Genomic DNA, 22658 nt, shown 5'->3' with positions numbered 1-22658 from the left:
ATAGCGATGATACACGGCTGTATTGTGTGTCAATAATATATTATTTCCCTAAGAAAGTGCCATACAAAATAAACAAACAACAGTAAAATGAAGCAAACAAACTAAGTCCAGTCATAAGATAAAGCGGAGTGTCGATTTTCAAGTAAATTATGAATAAATACAAATGGAAATCATGAGGTATTTTTTGTTTTCATACAGCATTATATACATTAAATTAACGAGGTTACTGTGTTTTGGAATAGCTTACAAACATGCATTTACACCCTAAGTAGTGTTTTTATTGTGGAGAGGATCAAAATTAAGATCCAACTAACTAACTTTGCGTTTTTTGTTTCAGCCCTACTATCATCTGGAAAATTCAAGTACAGAGAATTGAATAAAACAGCAACAGCTGAAACATTTGGAGGTACGTTGTGATTAAGACAATTTAGCGCGTGAAATAATTGACAGAATGCATCGAATGGATCTCGGGCCAAAATCCTAACAACATGAGCTGTCTTGCCTGTGTCAAAAGAGCTGGACGGCTATGACAAGGTGCTGTTTAGTTTAATACCACATCACTCTGTGATTACTGGTCTGGTCACTTCGCCTGCCTGCAGATGCACATGCAGCAAACATGCCCGTGTATGTTTTGACTTAAGTCGGGAAAACCCCTGGGTGATTAACGGTGGCGCCATGTTGGAGGGAGGTGACAGACTGCACATTTGTTTTATGTAGATGGGCCTGTGCGCTGCTTTGAGAGGGTGGAAAAGAAAAATAGTATAGTCAAGCAGAAAATAATTGACAGCGACTGCTCCACGTGGTCGGGGGTTCATCATATTTTGTTTTCCAATTAAAGTTTTCATACCTGATTTGTGAAATTTAGAGTGATGGCAGAGGCATTACACTAAATCATACTAGCAGTGACTGGCCTTTAGAGACATGCCCGCATTTATAATTCAATTTTACATACGCATTAGAATGAGGAACACAGTCCAATTTCCTATTTCTGCGACTCATCAATGTATTTCAAAGTGCGCAAGTAGTAAGTAACAAACAGAGTCTGTGTCACTCACAGGAATACATCATAATAGATGCATGTTTTCCATACGTGTGACCAGTATGAGGACGTTGGTCGTTGGCAGGCGGCGTTCACAGGTAAGAGCTCCACTGGTTAAACGCTGGATCGTGTCATGTGAAAGTGCGTGTGTGAAAGGGGCTAGTATCCTTTGTTACTATTAGATGCAACTAAATGTTACACAGTTGACCTTTAGGTGTTTTGGTATATAAATTTTTTTTTTTAAAAATCGATTACAATATGTATAAATTTAACATTCTGCTGATGGCATTATTGTAAGACTGAGGCTAATTTATCTGGGACTATGTGAACACTTTGGTGGAAGCCTCCATTATACCGTACCAACCAACAACAGGAAGGGTAATCTGTGAATGATTCCTCGAATATTTCAAATGTGTCTGAAAAAAATGACCTGTGTCACAATATTGGTATAGTTGACAGCTGATATGGAAAATGGGCATTTTAAAATGACAAGGTTTTGTGCCAGCATAAATCAGATTGTCATTTTAGTGTCAGCGGAGCCTCCTTGACTGATTTGGTAAACCCAAATCCAAGTCTTTACAACAAAGTTCAGCCACAATTAATTCCCCAGTTAAAAGATGAGACTGTTGTTGCGACAAACAACAGTAAATATCCTTAGAGTATCATTCCACACAAAAGCACATATCCGCATTTGCATGTTTTTTTTGTTGTTTTTTTTGGTTCCCAGTCGTGTTGCTTTCGAAGCTTCCGTGTGATGGAGGATGTATCTGAGTGAGTGAAATCTTTTCTCCAACATCTAATCAGATTTTTTTAAGTGAACAAAAAAAAAAACAAATGGTCCAACTCGGTGTGGTGGCAGGACAGACACTTAGGGAGAGGAGTTTGAGTGCCCCTGAAACGAGGATGATGAAGAAGTAGAAGAGGAGGATGAGAAGGAGCAAGAAGGCTGGAACTGTGTGTGAACGATCTTCCCTTCAATCTGACTGTTCATGTGTCTTCCACAGTGGGCTGCCATCGCCTCTATTGTCAGTTGCTGAGCAAATAGGATGCCTAAAGAAAAACAAAAAACAAAAAGAGTGCTTCTTTTAACTCCAAGCTTTGCAGTTTTCACCTAAATATTCAATAGGTCATGTCAGAATTAGCTTTTCAACCCCACAGAAGTACAGTGAAATCCTAAATTAATGTATCAAACAAATTTGACTTAAATTTAACTAAATTTAACAGTATTGATCCCAGTATTCTATTGACATTACATGCCTAAACACAAGTTTACAAATTGAAGAGCGCATTAATGTTGACAAAGAATTAGGCAATGATTGAATGAAATAATTTTAACAATGCTACATTCATTACATTCATTGATGATGGACAGGTGTTACACCTCACACTTTGTGTGTCTGTGACACTATGTTAACACTGAGAGGCATTAATTACCTCAAGATCAAGCCCCCTCCCCTATGACAATCTCTCTCTCTCGTGCATGCACGTACACATCCACGCGCACACATGCACACACACACACACACAACACAAGACAGGCACTTAAGACAATAAGCCCCATCGACCTCGAATCTACAGGACCAATTCTGAGATATTTAACTTTTTTAAGTCTATTGGACTGCCACTTCATTGCAATGGATTTTATAGCAAAAACATCAAATTGCGTAGTGGACTAAGCACCAGGGTGCTGCTATAACTTATTGAATTTCCTGCCTGCAATTACATCAGCAAACTTCCCCTCTATTTACCTGTGTAGACAACTCCATTTATTTCTATTGACATGTTGATGCTGCTAATGCCGTTGGTAGACAGGTTCAATGCAGTCTCTTGTCTATCATCTGTCAAGGGAGGAGGCAGAGAACAAGAGAGGAAAAAATTCAATATGGGCATTTAGAAAGGGAACAGAAGAAGCGAGAGGAGCGCCCTGGTGGAATATTGGTGATAACTAAGTGAGTGACAGGATAAGGAGAGCTTTCGTAAAGAGTTGTGCAGAGAAAGAACTGTCAAAAGAGCCAGCCATTTGTATGTTGTCACTTATAGATAAAACCTGCAGCAGTCCTAAACAGCGGGAAAATTTGGCTCAATAAATTTGACTGGTTTAAAATGAAAAAAGAAGGAGAAAAAAAAGAATAAACTATGCTAGCATTAAAATGCTATCATTTTAAAAACCGCCCAACATTACACACATGGTAATCCACATGAGTAGCTCTGATATCAAACTGGTAAACACACATTTATTCATCTAAGTGCACTTTGTGGAAACAAATGATAGTGTTTGAATTTAATCTTTAAATGACAGTGTTTAAGTGCTAAAGCAGGACCAGTGACACGTGCAGCCAGGTTCATGGCTGGTGACATTACAGCCCGGTGTGTGTGTGTATATATGTATATATATATATACATATGTATATGTGTATATATATATACAACTTAGTATATATATATACATATATATATATATATATATATATATATATATATACATATGTATATATATATATATATGTATATATACTAAGTTGTATATGTACTATATGTATTAAGTTGTATATACATATGTAGACATATATATATATATGTATGCATATACATATACATATATATGTATATATACACACAAGACATTATTACAAAGAAGTACATGTAAAGAAGTACATATACAACTTACATTTTTATGCACGTTTTTCTTTTCCTGATGTGTGTATACATTATTTTTATTAGATGAGGCAGACCTCCTCAGCCTCACTGAGGGAGGCACACAATAGCAAATATTGGGGACATGAAGGGAGACAGAATCTGGCACCAAAATCTGAGATGTACTTCACCTATGTATTTGAAGAGGAAATACGAAAAAAAAGAAAAAAAAGCAGAGCAAAGAAACAAAATCTAAAAGAATTTTTATTTCATCAATAGAAGTTTATATATTTTTTACTCTTCGTGCCATTACAGGACAGTATGTGAGTTTACCTGGGAAACAACTCACTCATTTTTCTCTCATAGATGAAGTGCAAAGCCCATTATTATGACTAATACATGGGGCAGTGAGGCAGACAGAAATAATATCACACTTGAGTAGATAGACCTCTTATTCTTCCTTTTGTGTCTATCATTAAGTCATGTGTGACTTATGGCTTGTCACAATCTGTGCTGGTGCAGCAAAGCAGCAGCATTTTTACTCATGACAGGCTGCTGTCTTCATGTGGTCAACACTAACTATTTTTTCATAGCTGGAACTGGGCTTTAAATCAACCTTTCATCATCACTGAAGGGGACATTAGTGGTAGAGCCTGGGCAGGTCGTTGGGGGTCCTATTTGGGCTAAGGTTCATACATGAGACAATATTTTGTTCTCTTTTGAAGCTCTTTTGCGAAAAAAAAAAAAAAAAAAATATATATATAGGGATTTTAAAAACTAGGTTCCCGGCTTAGTCATCCAAATCAAGGCAGAATGCACCCCCCTCTCTCACTCAATACACACACACACGCACGAGCACCAGCAAAAGCCATCACGCTCCAAAAAAGGTAGTCCCCTTCATCAAAGTTGGGAGAGAAACCCCAGGCACGCCTGCATCTAACAACAGGCCTCCCCCACACAGCCTCTAACTGGCAGCTGTAGGTCAACCTGGGAAAGCAACTTAAATACCAGGAACTTGTGGAGGAATGTAGGGAGAGAGGCTGAAGACCTTCTGTGAGCCTATAGAAGTCGGCTGTTTGGGCATTACAGGGACAGCCAAGAGGAGCGCCAGTCAATCCGCAACCAAAGCCACAGAGAGGGCCACAAGGTGGTGAGCTCATCTATGGACTGCTACTAGGACGCAAGATGAGACTTAGTTAACCCCGACTGGGTCGCCTGGATAAGACCTGAAACACCCCATGACCCCAGGATATATCACTGAGGACGTGTCCTAGGTAGAGACTGTTGGAATCAGACATTTAACATCATGCATCATATTATGAGACTGTGTAACTCATTAAGTCTCATGAACCTGTGACCTGGGTGACCAGAGAGTGGTCAGCTGAAGGAATTTCCTTTGCGACCCTCATAAAGTTTGCGACTCATCCAGTCATAGGGATGGGAACTTGTGACGTGAGGCTTGTCTTGCCGCAAATGGTTTCAACAGGTCCCACCGGAAGGAAGGATGGACCATTTGGCTCACGGCCAAATAAGGACCTGCTTCCTGATTCACAAACAATGACAGTAACACCCAACAACTGAAGGGAGAAGAATGGACAGCCAATCAAAGGACGACACTTGAGAAGACATTCAATTCAGGAGTCAGATCGTTTGTCTGTGTATTTAAGGACTTTCTTGGGAGAAAGGAGTCAGTCTGACTCCGGCGACGGCCAGGACTCGACTTCCAAGATCTCTCCATCAGATCTCTGTAACAAATGTCTTGTTCTTCTTTTCACTAAAACTTCATAAGATTTTCCTTGTCTTCTTTTCTTCATTAAACCAACACGCGGTTTGGTAGCTGGATATTAGATAAAGCAACCAAACCACCTCATTCAGATCACAAATCCAAGCCAACCATCACCAGACCCCTGTTCCCAAGTACGCCGTTTGGCTATCGGCTAAGAACCATCCTTTTAAGGTGGAGGCTCAGAAATTTGCTCCTCAATAAGTGGGACCATATGAGATCTAGAGCATGATCAATATATGTGCCGCTTGACTGACACTGACTTCTCTCCGGATCCTTTCACCTTCCACGTCTCCCACCTGAAGTCGTAGAAGCCCAGGCCCCTTGCTCCCCCTGCAGTATCCTCCCAAGCCCCCAAATGATTTGTGGTGACCCAGTCTACTAGGTCTGACATATCTTGGAAGTTCACTGTCCACCTCGGTTCAATTTAAATTATTTAAGTGACTCCCCATCTCTGTTTCAGTCTCTTCAACTTGGGTCCTGACCAACTTCACTGACCAGCGCTTCACAGTATGTCTTCACATGCATCAATTTGTAAGATTAAAGGCACAGCTAAATGGCATCTGTACAGATGTACTGACAAAATAGGATATTACATCTGTGCAATACCGGCCATCTTTTGTTAAGCTTTTCCGCACTGCCTGATTTTCCCACTCTTTGTCTAACAGTGAACAGAAAAAGGAGCTCACCTCTGTTGTTAAGTTTGATCTTGAGGGGTAGCTGAGTTGCCATCGCCAGTAGGTTCTGCTGCAACACATGCTGAATGAGCCTCTGCTGGTCCTCTCCTACCATCATCATCTTATTTTCCTGGGCTTTCTCTGTGAGCTGTTCCTGGGCTGCAGCCTGCTCGGCTGCCTGCACTGCCACAGCACTGCCTAAATACTGGCTGCCTGCCGACAAAGGAAGGCTCATTTGGTTGGGCAGGCAATTGGACATCATGGGCACCTCTGGAAAAGAAATAAAAATGGTTGGTGTTTCACTTAAATGCAGTGTACTTTTCATCCACCAGAGCCAAAGTGGTGTCATAGCTCTGGTGTGCTAGCTAAAGTGAATGCCTGCAAGCAAGCTAACTTAACACTCACGCCAATAGCACATCTTAATCGCATGGTGATATTGTGGTGTGTGTTTGAATTATATGCAGTTTCTATTTTTTTTTTTTTTAATCTTTACTGAATGTTTGCAATTTACAATTAAAAAATGCAGGAGTGCTTGAGATGAGGTTAAAAACTGCTGGTAAGTGCAAAATGGCAGTGAACCACCACAACACTGCCCAGGACTGTACTCCATTCAACAACAACAACTGCACTTTTTCCCCCCAGTTATTTTACAGCCTGCATATATTCTTGAAGGTATGGTGTTGTCTTTGTTTTATGGTGTCTTTGTTGTTTATTAGTCAAGCATAGCGTCTCTGTAGGTGCAGCTTTTAACTTCATTGTGCCTACTAAGTGTAATGACAATGAAATACCATATTCATTCTCTAAAAAGTACTAGACGGAAGGGCACTTATGGAAGTAAGTTATTGGGGGGTGGGGAGGAAACACTCAACACTTATCACATTTATCATGAAATCTGGCACACTTCTGTATGAATCCAAATATACAATTCCTGACACTACTTAATCACACATCCAAATCACAACTGGGTTAAATAAAGTAAGATAGGAAGATTAAATTCCGAGCTGTGCAATTTTCTATGCAGGCTGTGTGGTGCTCTCAGGCCCCTAAAAGATAATTTGACAATATGTGTTTCTGTGGTCACATTCACTTATTTGAGACAAAAATACTCTATGCAGAACATTATGAGCAATACTACGACCACTACTACTACTACTACTACTACTACTACTACTACTAAGCTGTTGATGTAGTTGTCATTCAAAATGCCATTTTTTCTTCAGCATGACTAACTTTAAAACTCAGATAGAGACTTCGGATTGCAACTCTCTGAACTACAACCACTAACAAACAATCTTATAATATTTTAAAAGGCAAATCTATCAGGGCAGAAAATATAATTGTGAGAATTTTGATTTATAGAATTATAGTTTATAGTTGTGACAGTTCAGGCAACGAGTAGGTGCTAATTGACAATTTGATCAGCACCGGCTTCAGTAGCAAGATGATTTTGCAAGTTGGCATTTAACTAAATATAAGGAAACATGGAGGAAATCACTACGAAGGATCTGGAATTCCACTAAACAGGACAAGAGGAGGCCCCTTACAGAACTTGACTTACTTCTCTGTGTTATCTATTATGGGTCATACACTGTAGCTTGTGATGTTACCTTTCTTGATGTCAGGCACCTGGGAGATATGCACACTGTTTTGAGTGGGCATGGAGAGATGGGACATTTGTAGCTTGGGGGAGGACAGAAGAGTCGGTGTTCCGACAGGAGAATAACTGAAGACGGTCGAGCCAAAGCTCTGGCGGCGGCCTTCGCGCCGGTTGCTGTCGATGGCAGCCTGAAGCTCACCCGGGGAGCTCAGTCCTCGTTTTTCACATTCATATGGGTACAGATACTTCATATACCTTTGGGGGAGAACAACGTTCAGTGTTTTACATAAGAGGTGATCAACTATAAAATGTGTAATAGTGAGTAAACATAAATACCTAAACATAATTTGTTAAATCTTCAAGAGATGTTCACAATTCACAAAGTAAAATCTAAGCATCCGTTCAAAAATCAGGATAAAAGGAAATGATTGCAAATGGACAAAACTGTATGTGAAGAACAGAAGACTTCAATATAGTTATTCACCTATTTAACTGTTGTAAACAATTTAATAATTTTATATTAAAATAATTAAGTTTAACACTTACAACTAAAGTTTCTCTCCCAAAACAGAAAAAACGTAATAGAAAGTAATATAAAAGTATTATTATTGAGGCTACAGCTTTGCAGCGCATGTTAGTTGAAAAAACGTATGTACAGTAAAGAAGTTGTGTCGTGTACAGTACTTGCATAATATTTTGTATTATTTGCCTGTGTGTGAGGACGGTTATGAAGACAACACTGATGAGGCAGTGTGCGGCTAAAGGGGAGGGCTCTCGTCATTATGCATTTTGTGGGGCTTGAGGTGGGCAGAACAGAAGTAAACAGCAATTTAGAAATAAGGATAAAGAAGGCAGAAGTTCTTGAGCATGGTTATTATCAGCAGTAATATTTCTCTTTCTCACCTAAGCACGTGTGATACTATTCAACCTGTATGCTCAGACTATATGTGCACTTGATATTTGGTTGATGTCCAGTTTCTCCACACATGAACGAGACCTTCATTCTCACAAAGGGATGTTACTATCCACTTCCAACTGTGTAGTGTAATCCCAACCCAGGGGTTACTTTTACTGACATGCTGTTCCAGTTTTAGCCATCTCGCAGGTCTCACAGTATCTTACAGTTCAGTGATGATCTTACTCACTGTGTTCGGAGGGTAAAAGCTGCACTGGTAATCGAGGTAGGAAGGTTCAAGCCTTTGGTAATCTCGCGCCATAATTTTTTATTAATCACTTCAACTAAACCGCCTTTTTCTGTGACAAGCTTGTAGAGCATGTAGAGGTCCAAGACCTGCTTCGCCATGATAGGAATCCGATTCACTGGCGTCCCTGCAGAAAGCAAACACAGTATCCACAATCAATTCTATTAACGTTTGGTTCTTGACGTCAATGGATTTGCACAATCTTTCATGTCCAATTTGTCTTCAGCCAGACAACTGACTGACAGCTTTGTTAACATGAGGCAATAAGATCTCTGATGTCTTTTCTGCATGACCATGATTACAGTTTTATTGAATCCAAGCATTTTTTCCCCCGCAAAAAATAACAAATCTTTTTTTACGACGAAATGCAAACAAAGCAATCAAAGATCATGCACATGAAAAATAATTCAGTGGTGTCAGAAGGTGATCTCCAAGTCCCCCTGTTTTTTCTTAGGAAAAAAGGCAGAAATACTCCTCTTCCCCCAGTCTTTACTTTTAAAATGTGTCACTGACACAGTAAATATCACTTGCAGGGAAATGGAAGCTCACATTGTGTTGACGACAACTTGTACCCTTATTAACGCAGTGATGAGACTCAAATTATGATTCCTTTTTTCAATGTAACGTAAGACAATAAAGAGAACAGCCAGCCAGAGGTTTTAAAGCGGCTGACCCTGAGATAATTAACCTGCATTTTGCTGATAGAGTTCCATTGTGGCCATTGGATTTACCATAATAGTGATCAATAACTGCAGAAATATAGTGCAAACAACGGCAGTGGAACCTATACAGTGAAAAGGGAGAATAGCCTTGAAGTGTTGTCGGAGCGGGTGAAACCACATCACTTAAAGACAGTAATTACATCTTCACTTTGAATTGCTGACATTTGAATGAATGAGGCACGCTAGATAAAAGACTGATGCTAAGAATTCAATAGGAGGTGTAAGATGTAGAGCCTTAACATTCTTCTTAGGAGGAGGAAGAAGAGGTAAGGAAAAGAGTGGCGTAGATATGGCTTCAGTGCAATATATTGCACTGAAGCCATATCTACGCCACACTCGTGTGTGTGTGTGTACATAGCTAGTACACACACACACACAATGTACAGCACAGTGAAAAGAACCCAATATATACTCACACTCAACAACAGATCTGAATAAAAATATCAAATTCTAGAAACCAGATATAAAATTTGAGATGAAATTTAAGATAAACAGGTAAAAAAAAAAGAAAGACTTAAAAAAAGAAGAAGCAATGACTGCTGTGAAGTGGCATAGCGGTGGTTGTTTGTTTAGGAGTCGTATGGATGATGGGGCAGATGAGAGTTTAAAGGACACTTTTGAAACGTCTGGCTCTGTAACATTTGTATCATCTACTTCTTGATCACATCTCTATTCTAGAAAAAAACAAAAAAAACAAGCGCACTTAACTGCAACTGTTCTGACCTGACTCAGTAGTCTATGGAGACAAGGGGCCTTAGTGAAGGTGACGGGCCTCAGAATGGGAGTGAAGGGTGTGGCCGGGGGTCATGTACAAGGATTTTGGAAAGGATGTAACACCGTATGGTGCAGGGGGGGGAAAATGAGTTGGACAGTGTGATTTAAGACAAAGCAAGCAAACTACAAGACCTTCCCTTCACCGCTCATCTCCTAGTTGTATCTATTAACAATGCAAGTGCTGATCCATAAAACTATTATTAGGCCAAGGACCTTGTAGCCACCACTAATAAATGAAAGTCTCTGGCTTTGTTTAAGAGAATTGGAGGGAGACACACTTAATAAAACAAGATTTATGTGGTTTCAATACTGGGGGTGATGTATTTGTCTTTCCCGCTCCCTGAAAGGGATATAAGGAATAAGAGACAAAAGATGGAGGCCTTTTGTCAGCACAAACCATCTCATCAGGCAATGCATCATTATGACAAAGAACACTGGCGGACAAGGGCTAAGAAATTCCCTTTGCAAAGAGTCCAGCAAACCCTAAAGGGAAGCCTTATCTTTCAAGAGAAGTTTTTCACTCTGAACAAACGTGCGCACGAGCGCTGGCTTTGATGTCCACTCGTCTACTTTGTGTTTCTTTCCGTAGTCTTGTTAACTTTACTCCCTAAACCAAAGAAAATATTAAAACACAGTGTCAAGGGAAATTATCTTTCTATGGAAGATATGGCTAAACTAAGTATCACTGCCTGTTGTGACGCCACAAAAATCAGATTTTCAGGACTGCAGATTTTACCACAGACGTCTTAAAATGTGAAGCAAGTGAATGAGGAAAAGAATGGAGTTTTCTTATTTTAGGGAGTTCTGTGACAGACTAAACATTATTATTATTATTATTATTATTATTATTATTATTGTTATTATTATTATTACATCATAGACAGAAAACACTGGTATAAAAAAAACACAGATAAACACTGTGATTTTCTTTCATTAATTTAATTATTAGCTTGAGATATATGACATAGCACAATGCTGCTATCGTCAGTTACTTGGCTCATTATCTGTAGGTTAACAACTCATTTTAGCAAAAAGAAAAAAAAAAGAACATACCAAAAAGATGCATTGTTGCATAAATGTGTACATAAACAAATACAAATATGCACACAAGCATTTTAATATGTGTATTCTTCATATAGAATATAGTATATTCCAATTGTGATTGAAAACAGTAATAGACAAGATGGTCATCTGATGGACAAATCGTGCACGGGATGCTGTGCAGAGTAATAAATAAGAAAGAAGAATTTTTAGGGCTGGTACTTAATTCAGCCTTTTCAGCCCTGGATTCATTGGATAAGCACAGAGTTGTTGACGTGCTGATGAGACCGAGGAGATAACCAACCTCTAACCACCGCCATCGGGTAACACTAAATTACACCTTACATTATCAACACACAAAGTAAGCCATCATATTGTGTCTGCTCCAGGCCAATTTTTCACACTGACGGAATTTCACAAAAGGAATTTATTGCCGGTGGCACCCAGACTAAAGAAATCACTATAAATTACCTGTGAAAGGGGCCCTAAGTCAGTCAAATACTGCTGCTCATTGCTAATACCGAGAAGAATAGATTAGGAACTGGCAACAGGATATAAATTCTTGTAATACAATAAAAACAAAAACATCAGAAAAACGATTGCTAACACTGCTCCCCAACATCATCTCCTACACACAAGAAACTAATCAAAAATGTCTCATTCACTATGTTGCAGTGATGGGCTCAATGAGCACAACACTACACAAACGCAAGACAGCGCATACTTTACTTTTACTTGATAGGTAATAAGAAATAAGAAAATGCCGCGGGACAAAATACCTGGGCCACTGGATTCTTTGTTTTAATTATGTTAAAAAACAATCGACAGTAAAACTATTTACATTTTAATTTTTTCTGTGCAACAATGCTGACTGACTCAAAGACACTAATGTTTTCTACCAACTGCCCAAGTAACACAACAGTATCAAAATTAATATCAAATGACAACATGTAAAATTCCCACCAAAACTGGGCGTTCACTGATGTCTATTGATATGATCCCCCCCCCCAAAAAACATTTTCCTGATATGGTAGAAACCCAGTACTATGTAATGCACTTGCGTGTCAGGTTCTCTGGTGGGCAAGGCCGCCGGCCCGGCACTTCTTTGTCAGCGCAGACTGACAGTGTTTTCTGCAGGAGCACCGATCGGGGGATATTGGGGGGGATTTCACTCTGATCGGAGTTGTCAGAGGTGAGCAGGCCAGATAGGGTGGCCATCTCCTCTGCACTGACAGTGTGTAGCTGCTCGAAGTCAAAAATCAATCTCCAATTGAACGCTCCGACAACAATCGATACGTCCTGAAAATCCGGCGACCACACAGATTTAGCTCGACGTCAACAACAGCCATCGCTATCACATCAAGACTATTAAAAATAAAAGTCTGTCACTGTGTCTGGAGCACTTGCCAAACCTCGCACACTGGCAGCATACTTAAACACCCCTGGAGCAGCTGGGCCTCACATAGAACTGCTGCAGTTGGCCTACCAGCCTGGCGTCGGCGTGGACCTGGAGTCTCACCTGGAGAAGCCTGGGAGCACCGTGTGTCATGGTCTGTCCTTCCAGTGTTTCCTTGTGTATTTTGATCGTCTCGTCTCAACCTCGTCTTCTCTGTACTTTACTTCCTGTTCCTGTTTTCCTGCCTTTCTTTGTCCCATGAGTTTAACCTGCGTCTTGTGGTCGGTCCTGCCCTTGATTGTTCTCTTTCGTTGTCTCACCCAGGTTGTGTAACTTACGTCGTCATGTCAGTCACAGTGTAAATCTCCCGTTTAGATTTTGGTTACCCATCAGGACATCTTCATCTTCTGTTGAAACAAATGGCTTTCTGCTCCCTACACACAGAGTTTGTCTGCGCTTGGGTCCTGCTTCCAACACACCTAGATCTCGTGACAGAGTGAGAGTCCTGCTCTTTGACTTCTCCAGTTCTTTCAACACTGTTGGGCCTGAACTACTTTGGGACAGGCTGGAGGCTGTCTGGAGTGGACCAACATCTCACATGCGGGATGATGGATTCATTTACCAGTTAGTATCGGTGATTGTGTGTCCAACACGCTCCTCCTCTTCAGCACAAATCCCTTTCGTTTATAAAGCACTTAAAAAAAAACCCACTGCTGACCAAAACTGTTATGACCTTATTAAGGGTTTATAACAGTTTTAATGAAGTCAACCTTACTAAGGGCTTGACTTTCCATGTTCAGGGCAAATAAGCCAATGTTCATGTATCTTACTTGCATTTCCAATATTTAAGCAGCTGTCCACAATTATATTAAATATATTTATGTGTCACCATATTTGCACATCATCTGGACATAAAAGCAATAGGGTAAAAAGAACCAAAAATTCTTCAGCATCTACTGCATAGATTTCAAATTCAATTTACATGTGCCACATGTTGTGCATTACAAATCAGATGAAAAAAAATAATGGTGGATATCAAGTAAGATAAAACAAAAGATGTATCCTGTAAGAGACAGATAAACACAAGGGGCCATGATCCACAAAGCGAGTGCCCCACTTTTGCGTCGGAAAATCCGAGCTAATAGCACCAAATATAGTGCGCCCAGCTGATACGCCGAGGCACAGGTAGCGGCAGGGATGCGCCAGACTTATTTGAATATAGTTAAAGGGGAGAATGCAGAATGATTCTATGCAAATATGACTCATTCGAAACAGCGCCGGATCCACAAAGACTTTGCGCTCACGTCTGCACGCAATTTGACCGACGTAAACAGCAGCAGCCAAAACCAGGCGCAGTTTCCGTCTGTCAAAGTGTTTCTAAAGTGTTTCTGGTGTCAGAGCGACTCTCTCCTGAAGAGCTGATAAAGAGGTGTGTACATATCTAAAAATATATATATATGTATATATTGATGTTTTCAGGAAGTATTGATGTTTTGCACAAGAGCTAAATCTACTCACCCCGCTTCTGCATGAAACTAAAAAGGTCATCGAGAAACTCTTTGCGTTTTTCATCATCGTCCAATTCATAGAGCTGAAAGAAGAAAGGTGAAATCACACATTAAACCATGAAAAACATGCATAAAAACAAACAGACAACACTTTATTTACAAAGACATGTGAACATGCATTCGCCTCAGGCCAAGAAATAGACACTATAACACCTAATATTATAAATATTAAGCAACGTGGATTTATGGAATATGTTTGGAAAAAGTTCCCAGAGCACAGATGGCATCTGACCAAGAACATCACATTATTGAGCTACTGTATATTTAAAAACAAATGTTGTGACATAAGAGTGCTTTAAAAGGAGCATGACTTTTAACTTTTGTACTTAAAAACACTGTAACAATGACGTCCTCGATCAATTTAGTAAACATATTACACACAAATATAAAAATACAATTTAACAGCAATATTCTAACAGGGCACATCTCTCCCACTGTCTCTGCTTGCATGCCTTCTCTTGCACCTATAGTAGTGGTTTCACGATTGGCATTTCCAATATGCAACCTCATCCTGTTCTATTCACCACAGCAGCGACGGAGTCAAAGAAGCTTTTAAAGAGGACCGTCCAACCAGGTACAGCTGATGGAAATATCTCAGCGGCAATGTTCCCTTTTAGCGAGGCGCAGAGTTAACAGCATTAACAGGCCAACTTAATCAATATACTGCAAGACGGGGAGATGACCTTTGGAAGCTGTGCATACGAGGCTCGGGAGATAATAACTGATCATTTAAAGTGTATTAGCTGATGCCAATATTAAAGGACAGCTGCAGGTCAACATTCAAGGGGAACTCACGGGGGGTGAGCAGCGGGCTTTGCTAAAAGGAGTGTTCTCAAGGTGGGAGGCAGCATGTGTGTGTGTGTCAGTGTGTTGTGCCGTGGAAAGGTGAGGAGTGCACACTGAGCGGTTCCTCTCAAGCATTGCATAGGGCAGTGAGTATTGAAAGGCAAAGACGCGGATGGTGGGTTAAAAAAAAATAAAAATGGACTCACAAATTTGCCGCATTACTTTAAAACTCTAATATGGGCCTGAATCAACACGTTTTTACATGTGGGATTTTCCCTATTGAAAAACTACTGCAAGGCGTGAAGATTCATGACCAGTAGCCACTCCCTAAACCTTTTGACAAAGCCATAACAATCAGATAGAAAGTCCATCGCCTCCTTTGATAAAGCACCGTCAATTTATCATTTGATTTAGAACACAGGATAGAGCTGTCAACCCTCAACTACATTTTGACTCTTTCCCATGTATAGATCTTCATTCACGGAGGAAATTGGTTTCTTTGTCAAAAGCATCAACTTGTCGGTAATTAAACAACTTCTTTTTTTAAAACAAAAAACAAAACAAAACAAACCCCAACACAATCAAACCAGAAGTTTCTTCTAACTACAGACTGATATCTAACCCCCTCTTCCCCTCTATAATCCTGGAAACAACTCAACAACTCATCAACATCAATTAGTTTTGTTGCTATTTATATCTTAACAGCTGATTTCAACATCTTAATTTGGAATTTAGATGACATCGTAGTACGAAAACAGCGCACCAACCAGCTTGTCCTGCTCACTTTAAGTGCTCCTACTTCTTTAGGCGGCAAACTTCAGCTGGCAATTTAATCTTTATCAGTTTAATATTCGACTGTGAATGTCAGCAATTCATCCTGCAAGCTCAACAAAGGGAGTTGTTTGGTTCCGCGACAGTTTTGTACTTGTTTTGCTTGAGGGAACTACCCGCACAAACAGAAGTGCATTGCATTCATATAGCGTATAATACTAATAAAAATAATAAATTGTTTTTGTCTACCTCATACTTATATTAAGTGTTGTACAGTTTCCATTCCTCCCTTTTCCTGTCACTGAAAATGTATGTAAGGGAAGATGTATGCTGCAGGAACACCATTACTGCCGTGTTCAACTTAGGGGCAAATTTCTCTTCTGCATTCAACTCATTTGATTTTCCAAGACACTGACAATGTCAATTTACGACTGTGTGTTTATTCATGAATGCAAGATCAACTTTGTATTCTTGGGTATACGCAGACTAACAGAACAAGACACACCACCGAACCTCAATAATCTTATGACAAATAATAACCCTACACGCTGCACCTGTGTATATATAAGGTACTTACAGTTTATTTCATGTCCTTCGAAAGTAAATATTGTCAAATTTGTCACATTCCTACATCAACATACTGAGTGAGAAGAATTAAAGGTGATCGCGGATCAGTATCAGATGCCGCGGCCTTGTCCCTGTGCTGCAAGCTAGAGCCTGCCTGCAACTGCAAAACATTGCTTGCTTACTTCTTGCCTCAGTCAGCAGCGGCGAGCCACATTATAAGGCAGGGTAAGCCAGACAATCAGTAGTGTTGGGTAAATAGCATTTCTGAAAAACACTGCAAAGGGGCTCTCTTCTCTTCCTTTAGTTACGATACCGGATTAAAATAGTAACACAGTTTTGAGTTACACCACAACAAGTAGATAATTGAAAAAATGTGGAGATAAGATGTGGTTAAATGCAACCAAATCTAAATGAATGTGTACATGTCCTAAAGTTGCAGTGAATATTCTGAATAAAAAGAAAACATATTGTTTGCGCTTCAAATGAAATCCAATGATTTCATCCAAAAATGATTTCCAATGTCCCTTTTAATCTTTCTTGCATCAGATGTGGCGTCCGTGTAAAATCACTGACTACGAAACCACAGTGTAATTATATGGCCTCCTTGCAAGTGTACCGTGGTCTCCATAAATACAATTTATAAATGTATTTAATGTAAATGTTTAACGTAAGAAGCTACTAACATTTTATCGTTAGTCACTGTATCTCACTCAGAACATATGCACGTGCATTTCATGTCAAAATACTACACCCATCACCTTTAACTTAACAGTTATACTTTTGTTAAAATTTACAGAACGGCCTTTACACTTGAAATGGAAATGTGTGTGTGTGTGTGTGTGTGTGTGTGTGTGTGTGTGTGTGTGTGTGCAACAAGCAATTTTTTAATTGGCAAGCTAGAGACACATTAGCGAAGTTTTTTTTTTGTAGTTTTCTTGAAACAAATGATTTGGCAGATGATTACTGAAAAGGTCGCTGTTGAGCCCTAAATGATCTAAAACTTCAGCAACTTCTGTTCTGAAAAGATGTTATTCACATTCAAATCTCATTAGTATTAAGAGTCACAGACTAATCCAAAATACCCAAACAATTGATCAGTTTCAGCTGGTGCACAATATGCAACATATGACAACTTATCAGTCTCATGACTGTTAATCAGTTGCTTCACTGCTCTTCTATATTCTCACTAAGCATTGTATTCATGATTGATATTGAAAAATGTCATGAAGAGGTAACACTCATCAAAAACACTGATTTTAGTTTTAATTTAATTGCTAGCTCTGTTTTAATATAATGCAGCTTTCCTGTAGGGGCAACAGTGCCGGGGTCTCGGTGTTGCTTTTGACAACAGCCTGTCATCTCCTGTTCAAAGTGAAATAAATACTAATATATTGTACTAATGTAATGTGGGGCCTTTCAAACACTTAGCCATGTTTGTGCCTATTTGTGAACGATAGTTTTCGCCTTTTTTTTTTTGTAGTATTAAGCATACTTGATGTTAAACTCCGCCTGCTTAACAAACATGGAAAAGATTTTATAATATAATTACTGCCCCCTATCTATTTCTCTGAATGATTATGCACATGAATGAGAACATACATAATTAAATACGCATCTGTAATAAAAGCAATCTGGGGAATCAAAACAATCTTTTGTGTGTTAATGTGCTTGATCTTGGGCGGAGCATATGGGAAACCTATCTGGGCAAAATATAGAATCTAAAAGAAATTTGCATCTTTTTCTACATCCGCAAATGTGCAAACTGCCTACGTACATTTTTGACAAGAAAACTGAGAACTTTTAAAGGGTAAGCAAAAACTGTGTGACTGAAAAGACTAATTTCTACATTTCCAGATACTGTTCAATTCAGGATGATAATAAACAAATGTAAATACAGCTATTTAGTTTATTTAATTTGTATAAAAATGCAGTCACGTAAACATCACATCAAACAAAGCCTTGGATTAAAAAAAACAAAAACAATTAAGATTAATCCATATTTTGTTCAGACATAAAATGTTAAATAGCTGTATGTAAAAAATGCTGGAAATAAAACCATCAACCAACTGATGGAAATTAATAAGAATAATCCTTTCTCAATCCATTTCAATATTAATAAATCATCCTTATAGTCCTTTTTTTTTTAAATAGGAAAACTGACTGACATTCAATACAGTAAAAGGCAGTGGGTTATAGTACAGATCACAAATGTTGGAAAAAAGTTGTTAATAGTTAATACAAACAACCAGTGTTTGTCATCTAATTTGGTAAAAAGCTCTGCTATATTTGAACAGCCACTTAAAAACTATTTAACCTGGTGACACAGCCATAACACATGACAAATATAACAAAGTTGGATTTGAACAAAAAACCCTTTCATTAAATAATCTGCTGATAATAATGTCTGGATGAAATAGGAAAGATAGACGAGCTCCTTGTTTCCACATGAACAAATAAATACTTTTGCTTATCAAAAGGTTATACTTTAAAATCTAAATTTAATCTATAATATCTATAATATTTGTACCATCTTAAAAACTATAACAGACAGTAACTTAATAGACGTACTTAATTAATGAATTGATTCAATAACCATTTGGCAAACCTGCTTTTCTCTAATGAACCTTGTTTGAGCCATGTGAAAGTCATTTAAATGACACTACTCACAAGGAGTTCGGAATTTCCGACTTAGTTTAGAGAAAACATAAAAGGTTCATACAACAGTGATATATCATGATGATCCATGATGGGCATATATAATGCCCCCAAAAAGAGTCAATGTCTCAAGAACTTGTAATGTGTAATGTCTTGGTCTCATGATGTCAACCTGTGCATGAAACAGCAGGATGAAAAGGACTGACAATGAACCAGTGCATTCAGTGGTTTTCATTCTTGGTTGTTGGGATTTTTTTTTTTTTTTTTTTGCTGTTAATCACCTTGTTAGAAAACAGCATGTCATCCAATAAGCACTGAAACAATGAATAGTTGGACACGTGCATTCAAAAGTTTAGAGAAACTCAAATTAAATTCACCTTGAAAGGTTATGGTGCGTTTTAGGCGCATTCTGAATTTAAGGTTGCATTCATTTGCAACGCGAATAGACCCAACTTTCTGAGAGAGGTGCGGTCCCTTGTGATTTCCACAAAATGTTGTCGAGTTAATTTAACGGAGAACACACAATACAAACATCTCATGAGACTCAATGCCGGGTGGTTTTGAACGAGAATCTTGCCTGTTTAAATTGCTCTTCAAACGTCCACTCGTGGTGCTGGGGCTGGCCGAGCGCCGACGGAGACTCTGGCCGCCGGGCTGGAGGCAGTCTCGCCGGCTCTCTGCTCATGACGAACACCGGAGGACTCCGCGGAGCCACACGGTCCTCCTGGAACGAGCGCTGCCGCCGTGGCTCGAACCCGTCGCCGTCGCCCTCATCCCCGGCTCCACTCGCACTTCCAGGCCCGCTCTTGCCACCTTCCACAATCCGCTCCTTTCCTATGCTGCCCGGTCCGGAAGTCTCTCCGTCGTCGTCGTCGGCTTGCCGGACCGACACGCGGGACAGCGAGTTGACGACCCCGGCGTTGAGCGCGCCGTGCACCACGGTGTGGTAGTGGCCGAGAGCCGCGGCTTGTCGCTGTATCTGGGACCCCATTAAGCAGCGGAGGTCCTTCGCCTCGGCCTGACGAATCTTTTTCTCGAGGGCCAGCCGCGCAGTCTGTTGCCGCTGGAGGTTTTCCATCACCGCCTCGAGCCTCATGCCGCCGCCGCCGCCGCCGCCGCCGGACTGGTGGCAGTGTGCCCCGAGGAACGGGCTCTGGGACTGGGCTGTCGGAGTCTGGAGCAACGCGCTGCTGGCGGACAACAGGGAGCCGTGCTGCCCGGACACGAGCGGTCGACCCTGGAGCGATTATCAGCGGTACTTTGAGATTCAAACAGGTCAACAAGTGTAACTTTTTTTTTTTCTTTCTTCCTTTCACAAGATAAACGGCGAATATTATAAACTAGCTCTGAGTTGTGAGAAAAGCGTTTCAGAAAGGACATGTATTATTAATAATAATAATAACAACAATAATTCGTTTGCTTACCAAAGGAGATTTGGTTGCTATTGGAGTAATTGTGTTATCGACCATGCTTCCCCGCTGGATGCGTAGCACTGAGGTGTCTAATCTTCTCCCAGTCACTCGGCATTCACCGTCACACGGGTGTCTCAAGTGACAACTGCGTGAACTGTTGCGACGTGTAGTGAGTCCGCTGTTGGCAACAAGTGGGAGGTGAAGGAGCTCTTGAGAAAGTGACCCGCCCCCCTCCGGAAGGGAAGGACCTTCTGCAAAGACCCACCACTTTCTCAGTCACTTTACCTCATTTCTCACCAACTAATCTCTATCAAATTGGATTTTTTATTTTTTTATTTTTTTTTTAAAGGTGAGTCAATGCACAGGTAATTAGAATAATTTGCTGCTAAAATTATGACGAAAGGCACTGTGTAAAACATATTATATTGGACAAAAAAGGAGGCAATTCTCAGGTAAAATCTTACTGAACCAGCAGGTAGATGGTTCTTATCATTGTTCTAGCAGTGTCAGTCTATCTATCTATCTATCTATCTATCTATCTATCTATATTTATTTCTTTCTGAGTGTATGTGTGTCTTCCCAATTGAATTGAATTATATGACATTCTAAATGTTCACCTCACTATTACACTCGTTCGTAGTCGTCAGCTCGACATTCAACACCACCATCCCCAGCAGCTGATCTACAAACGGGCTCCACACCTCGATGGGGAACTGACTGCCGGACTCCCTCCGTGGGTCAGGACCACATGGCAGTGTGCGGGTCAGGAGCAACACATCCAGCGCCATCGCTGGGAACACGCTGGGCCTGCGTCGCACCCTGAAGGAAGATCCTCCATCGCACAGTGATGCACTCCAACACCCTCCAACAACTCTGTGTGCTGGACAAGTGGGTATATAAAATGAGTGGATGGAGTTCCCACCTGTACAGGAAATTTTTGCTTGTCATTTTATTTAATTTGAAAGGATTTTATGTCACCAACTCGACTGTAGTGCTAAAAAGGATAGTTCTTTTTTTTAAATTTTTTTAATTCTTTATTTTTAGCAAGCTCATCTATTGGAATAATCCTTGTAATCATGCTCTGTAGCTTCATTCCCTCAAATGATCAGTCCCTGTTGTTTTTAGATCTTGGGAGGCCGAGACGTGAGCTCAGGGCACAAAATTGAGGTGTTGAGGCGGAGGCTACCCCAAAAATAATATACAGTATTTGCTTCATGTGCTATGACGTTAGGTAATACATTGTTATTTCATAGTGTGGCGAATGTACAAGTTGCAGGTGAGTTTAAAGTTGGTGATTTAAAAAAATAAAAAAATAAATAAAAATTTGGATTTCAACAGTTATGCAGTGAGCTAGCGCCTTCAGCAGACTTGCACGGTAAGTCGTAGAACAATTCCATCTAGTGGAAGGTCAAAAGATCTTCAAGAGGAGTTAGTGTGGATGTGAACAACATCTGAAATGATGGGTCACTGAAAATCTAGCTGACAAATTGCACTACAGGAGTCTCTGAGCAGATCTATGACAGGACTGCTGAGGACTTACCTAAACTGTGTAAAACTCTGATTAGCAATTCTTAAAAGTAATCAAAACTTCACTAAACATGAAAATCTGCACCCTGTCATCATCCCAACATCATCGGACAACAAACAAGCGTGTCAGCATCTATTTACAGGCATATAAGTTTCCAAATATTGCCATCAACAAGAGCATGAACTGCACTCGCAATCTCCAGTCCGTCACAACCAAAATGGAGCAAAACTCGACCATTCAAACAAAACAAAGCATAGTTTCAGCAACTATGTACAGTTCCAGCACAATGGTAGTAGAACAGTACCACCTGTTGGATATTCAGAAGTAGTGCACTTTACAAAAAAACAACTACGTTTTATAATCTATCAAATCGGATAGCAATGCTAGTGACGAAATTGATAGTTCAACTAAATATAACGTTAATCAACTCGGTAAGAATCACGATATATTTTGTTCGGAAAGCTAAAACTTTAGGAGGATACTGCTTCGTTTCATAACAACAACAA

The 22658-nt window shown here is 39.9% G+C and overlaps 1 protein-coding gene across 1 annotated transcript; it reads right to left on the bottom strand.

Annotated features, from left to right (window-relative positions):
* Window positions 1-1465: 1465 nt before the first annotated feature.
* Window positions 1466-20968, bottom strand: arid3c (AT rich interactive domain 3C (BRIGHT-like)). Its single transcript, XM_076047184.1, has 8 exons — window positions 20637-20968; window positions 19790-20449; window positions 14384-14456; window positions 8876-9059; window positions 7741-7985; window positions 6146-6403; window positions 2788-2877; window positions 1466-2089 (listed from the first exon to the last, which is right to left on the bottom strand). The coding sequence occupies exons 1-8, from the start codon at window positions 20679-20681 to the stop codon at window positions 1908-1910; spliced, it is 1737 nt and encodes a 578-aa protein (XP_075903299.1). The 5' UTR covers window positions 20682-20968; the 3' UTR covers window positions 1466-1907.
* Between the last annotated feature and the right edge of the window lie 1690 nt (window positions 20969-22658).

The sequence above is a fragment of the Nelusetta ayraudi genome, unplaced genomic scaffold (genome assembly GCF_046127955.1).
Source record: "Nelusetta ayraudi isolate G7.1 ecotype Tasmania unplaced genomic scaffold, CSIRO-AGI_Nayr_v1 ptg000092l, whole genome shotgun sequence".
Taxonomy (NCBI): Eukaryota; Metazoa; Chordata; class Actinopteri; order Tetraodontiformes; family Monacanthidae; genus Nelusetta; species Nelusetta ayraudi.
This window is presented reverse-complemented; position numbering and strand designations above follow the sequence as displayed.

Excerpts from the sequence above, each read along its gene's own strand:
- arid3c (XM_076047184.1), bottom strand. The coding sequence starts at position 20,681 with ATGGTCGATAACACAATTACTCCAATAGCAACCAAATCTCCTTTG. Across the intron at positions 7,986-8,875 it reads GCTTTTACCCTCCGAACACA|GTATATGAAGTATCTGTACC; the intron begins GTGAGTAAGATC and ends TCTCCCCCAAAG. Across the intron at positions 6,404-7,740 it reads GGTGCCTGACATCAAGAAAG|AGGTGCCCATGATGTCCAAT; the intron begins GTAACATCACAA and ends TTTCTTTTCCAG.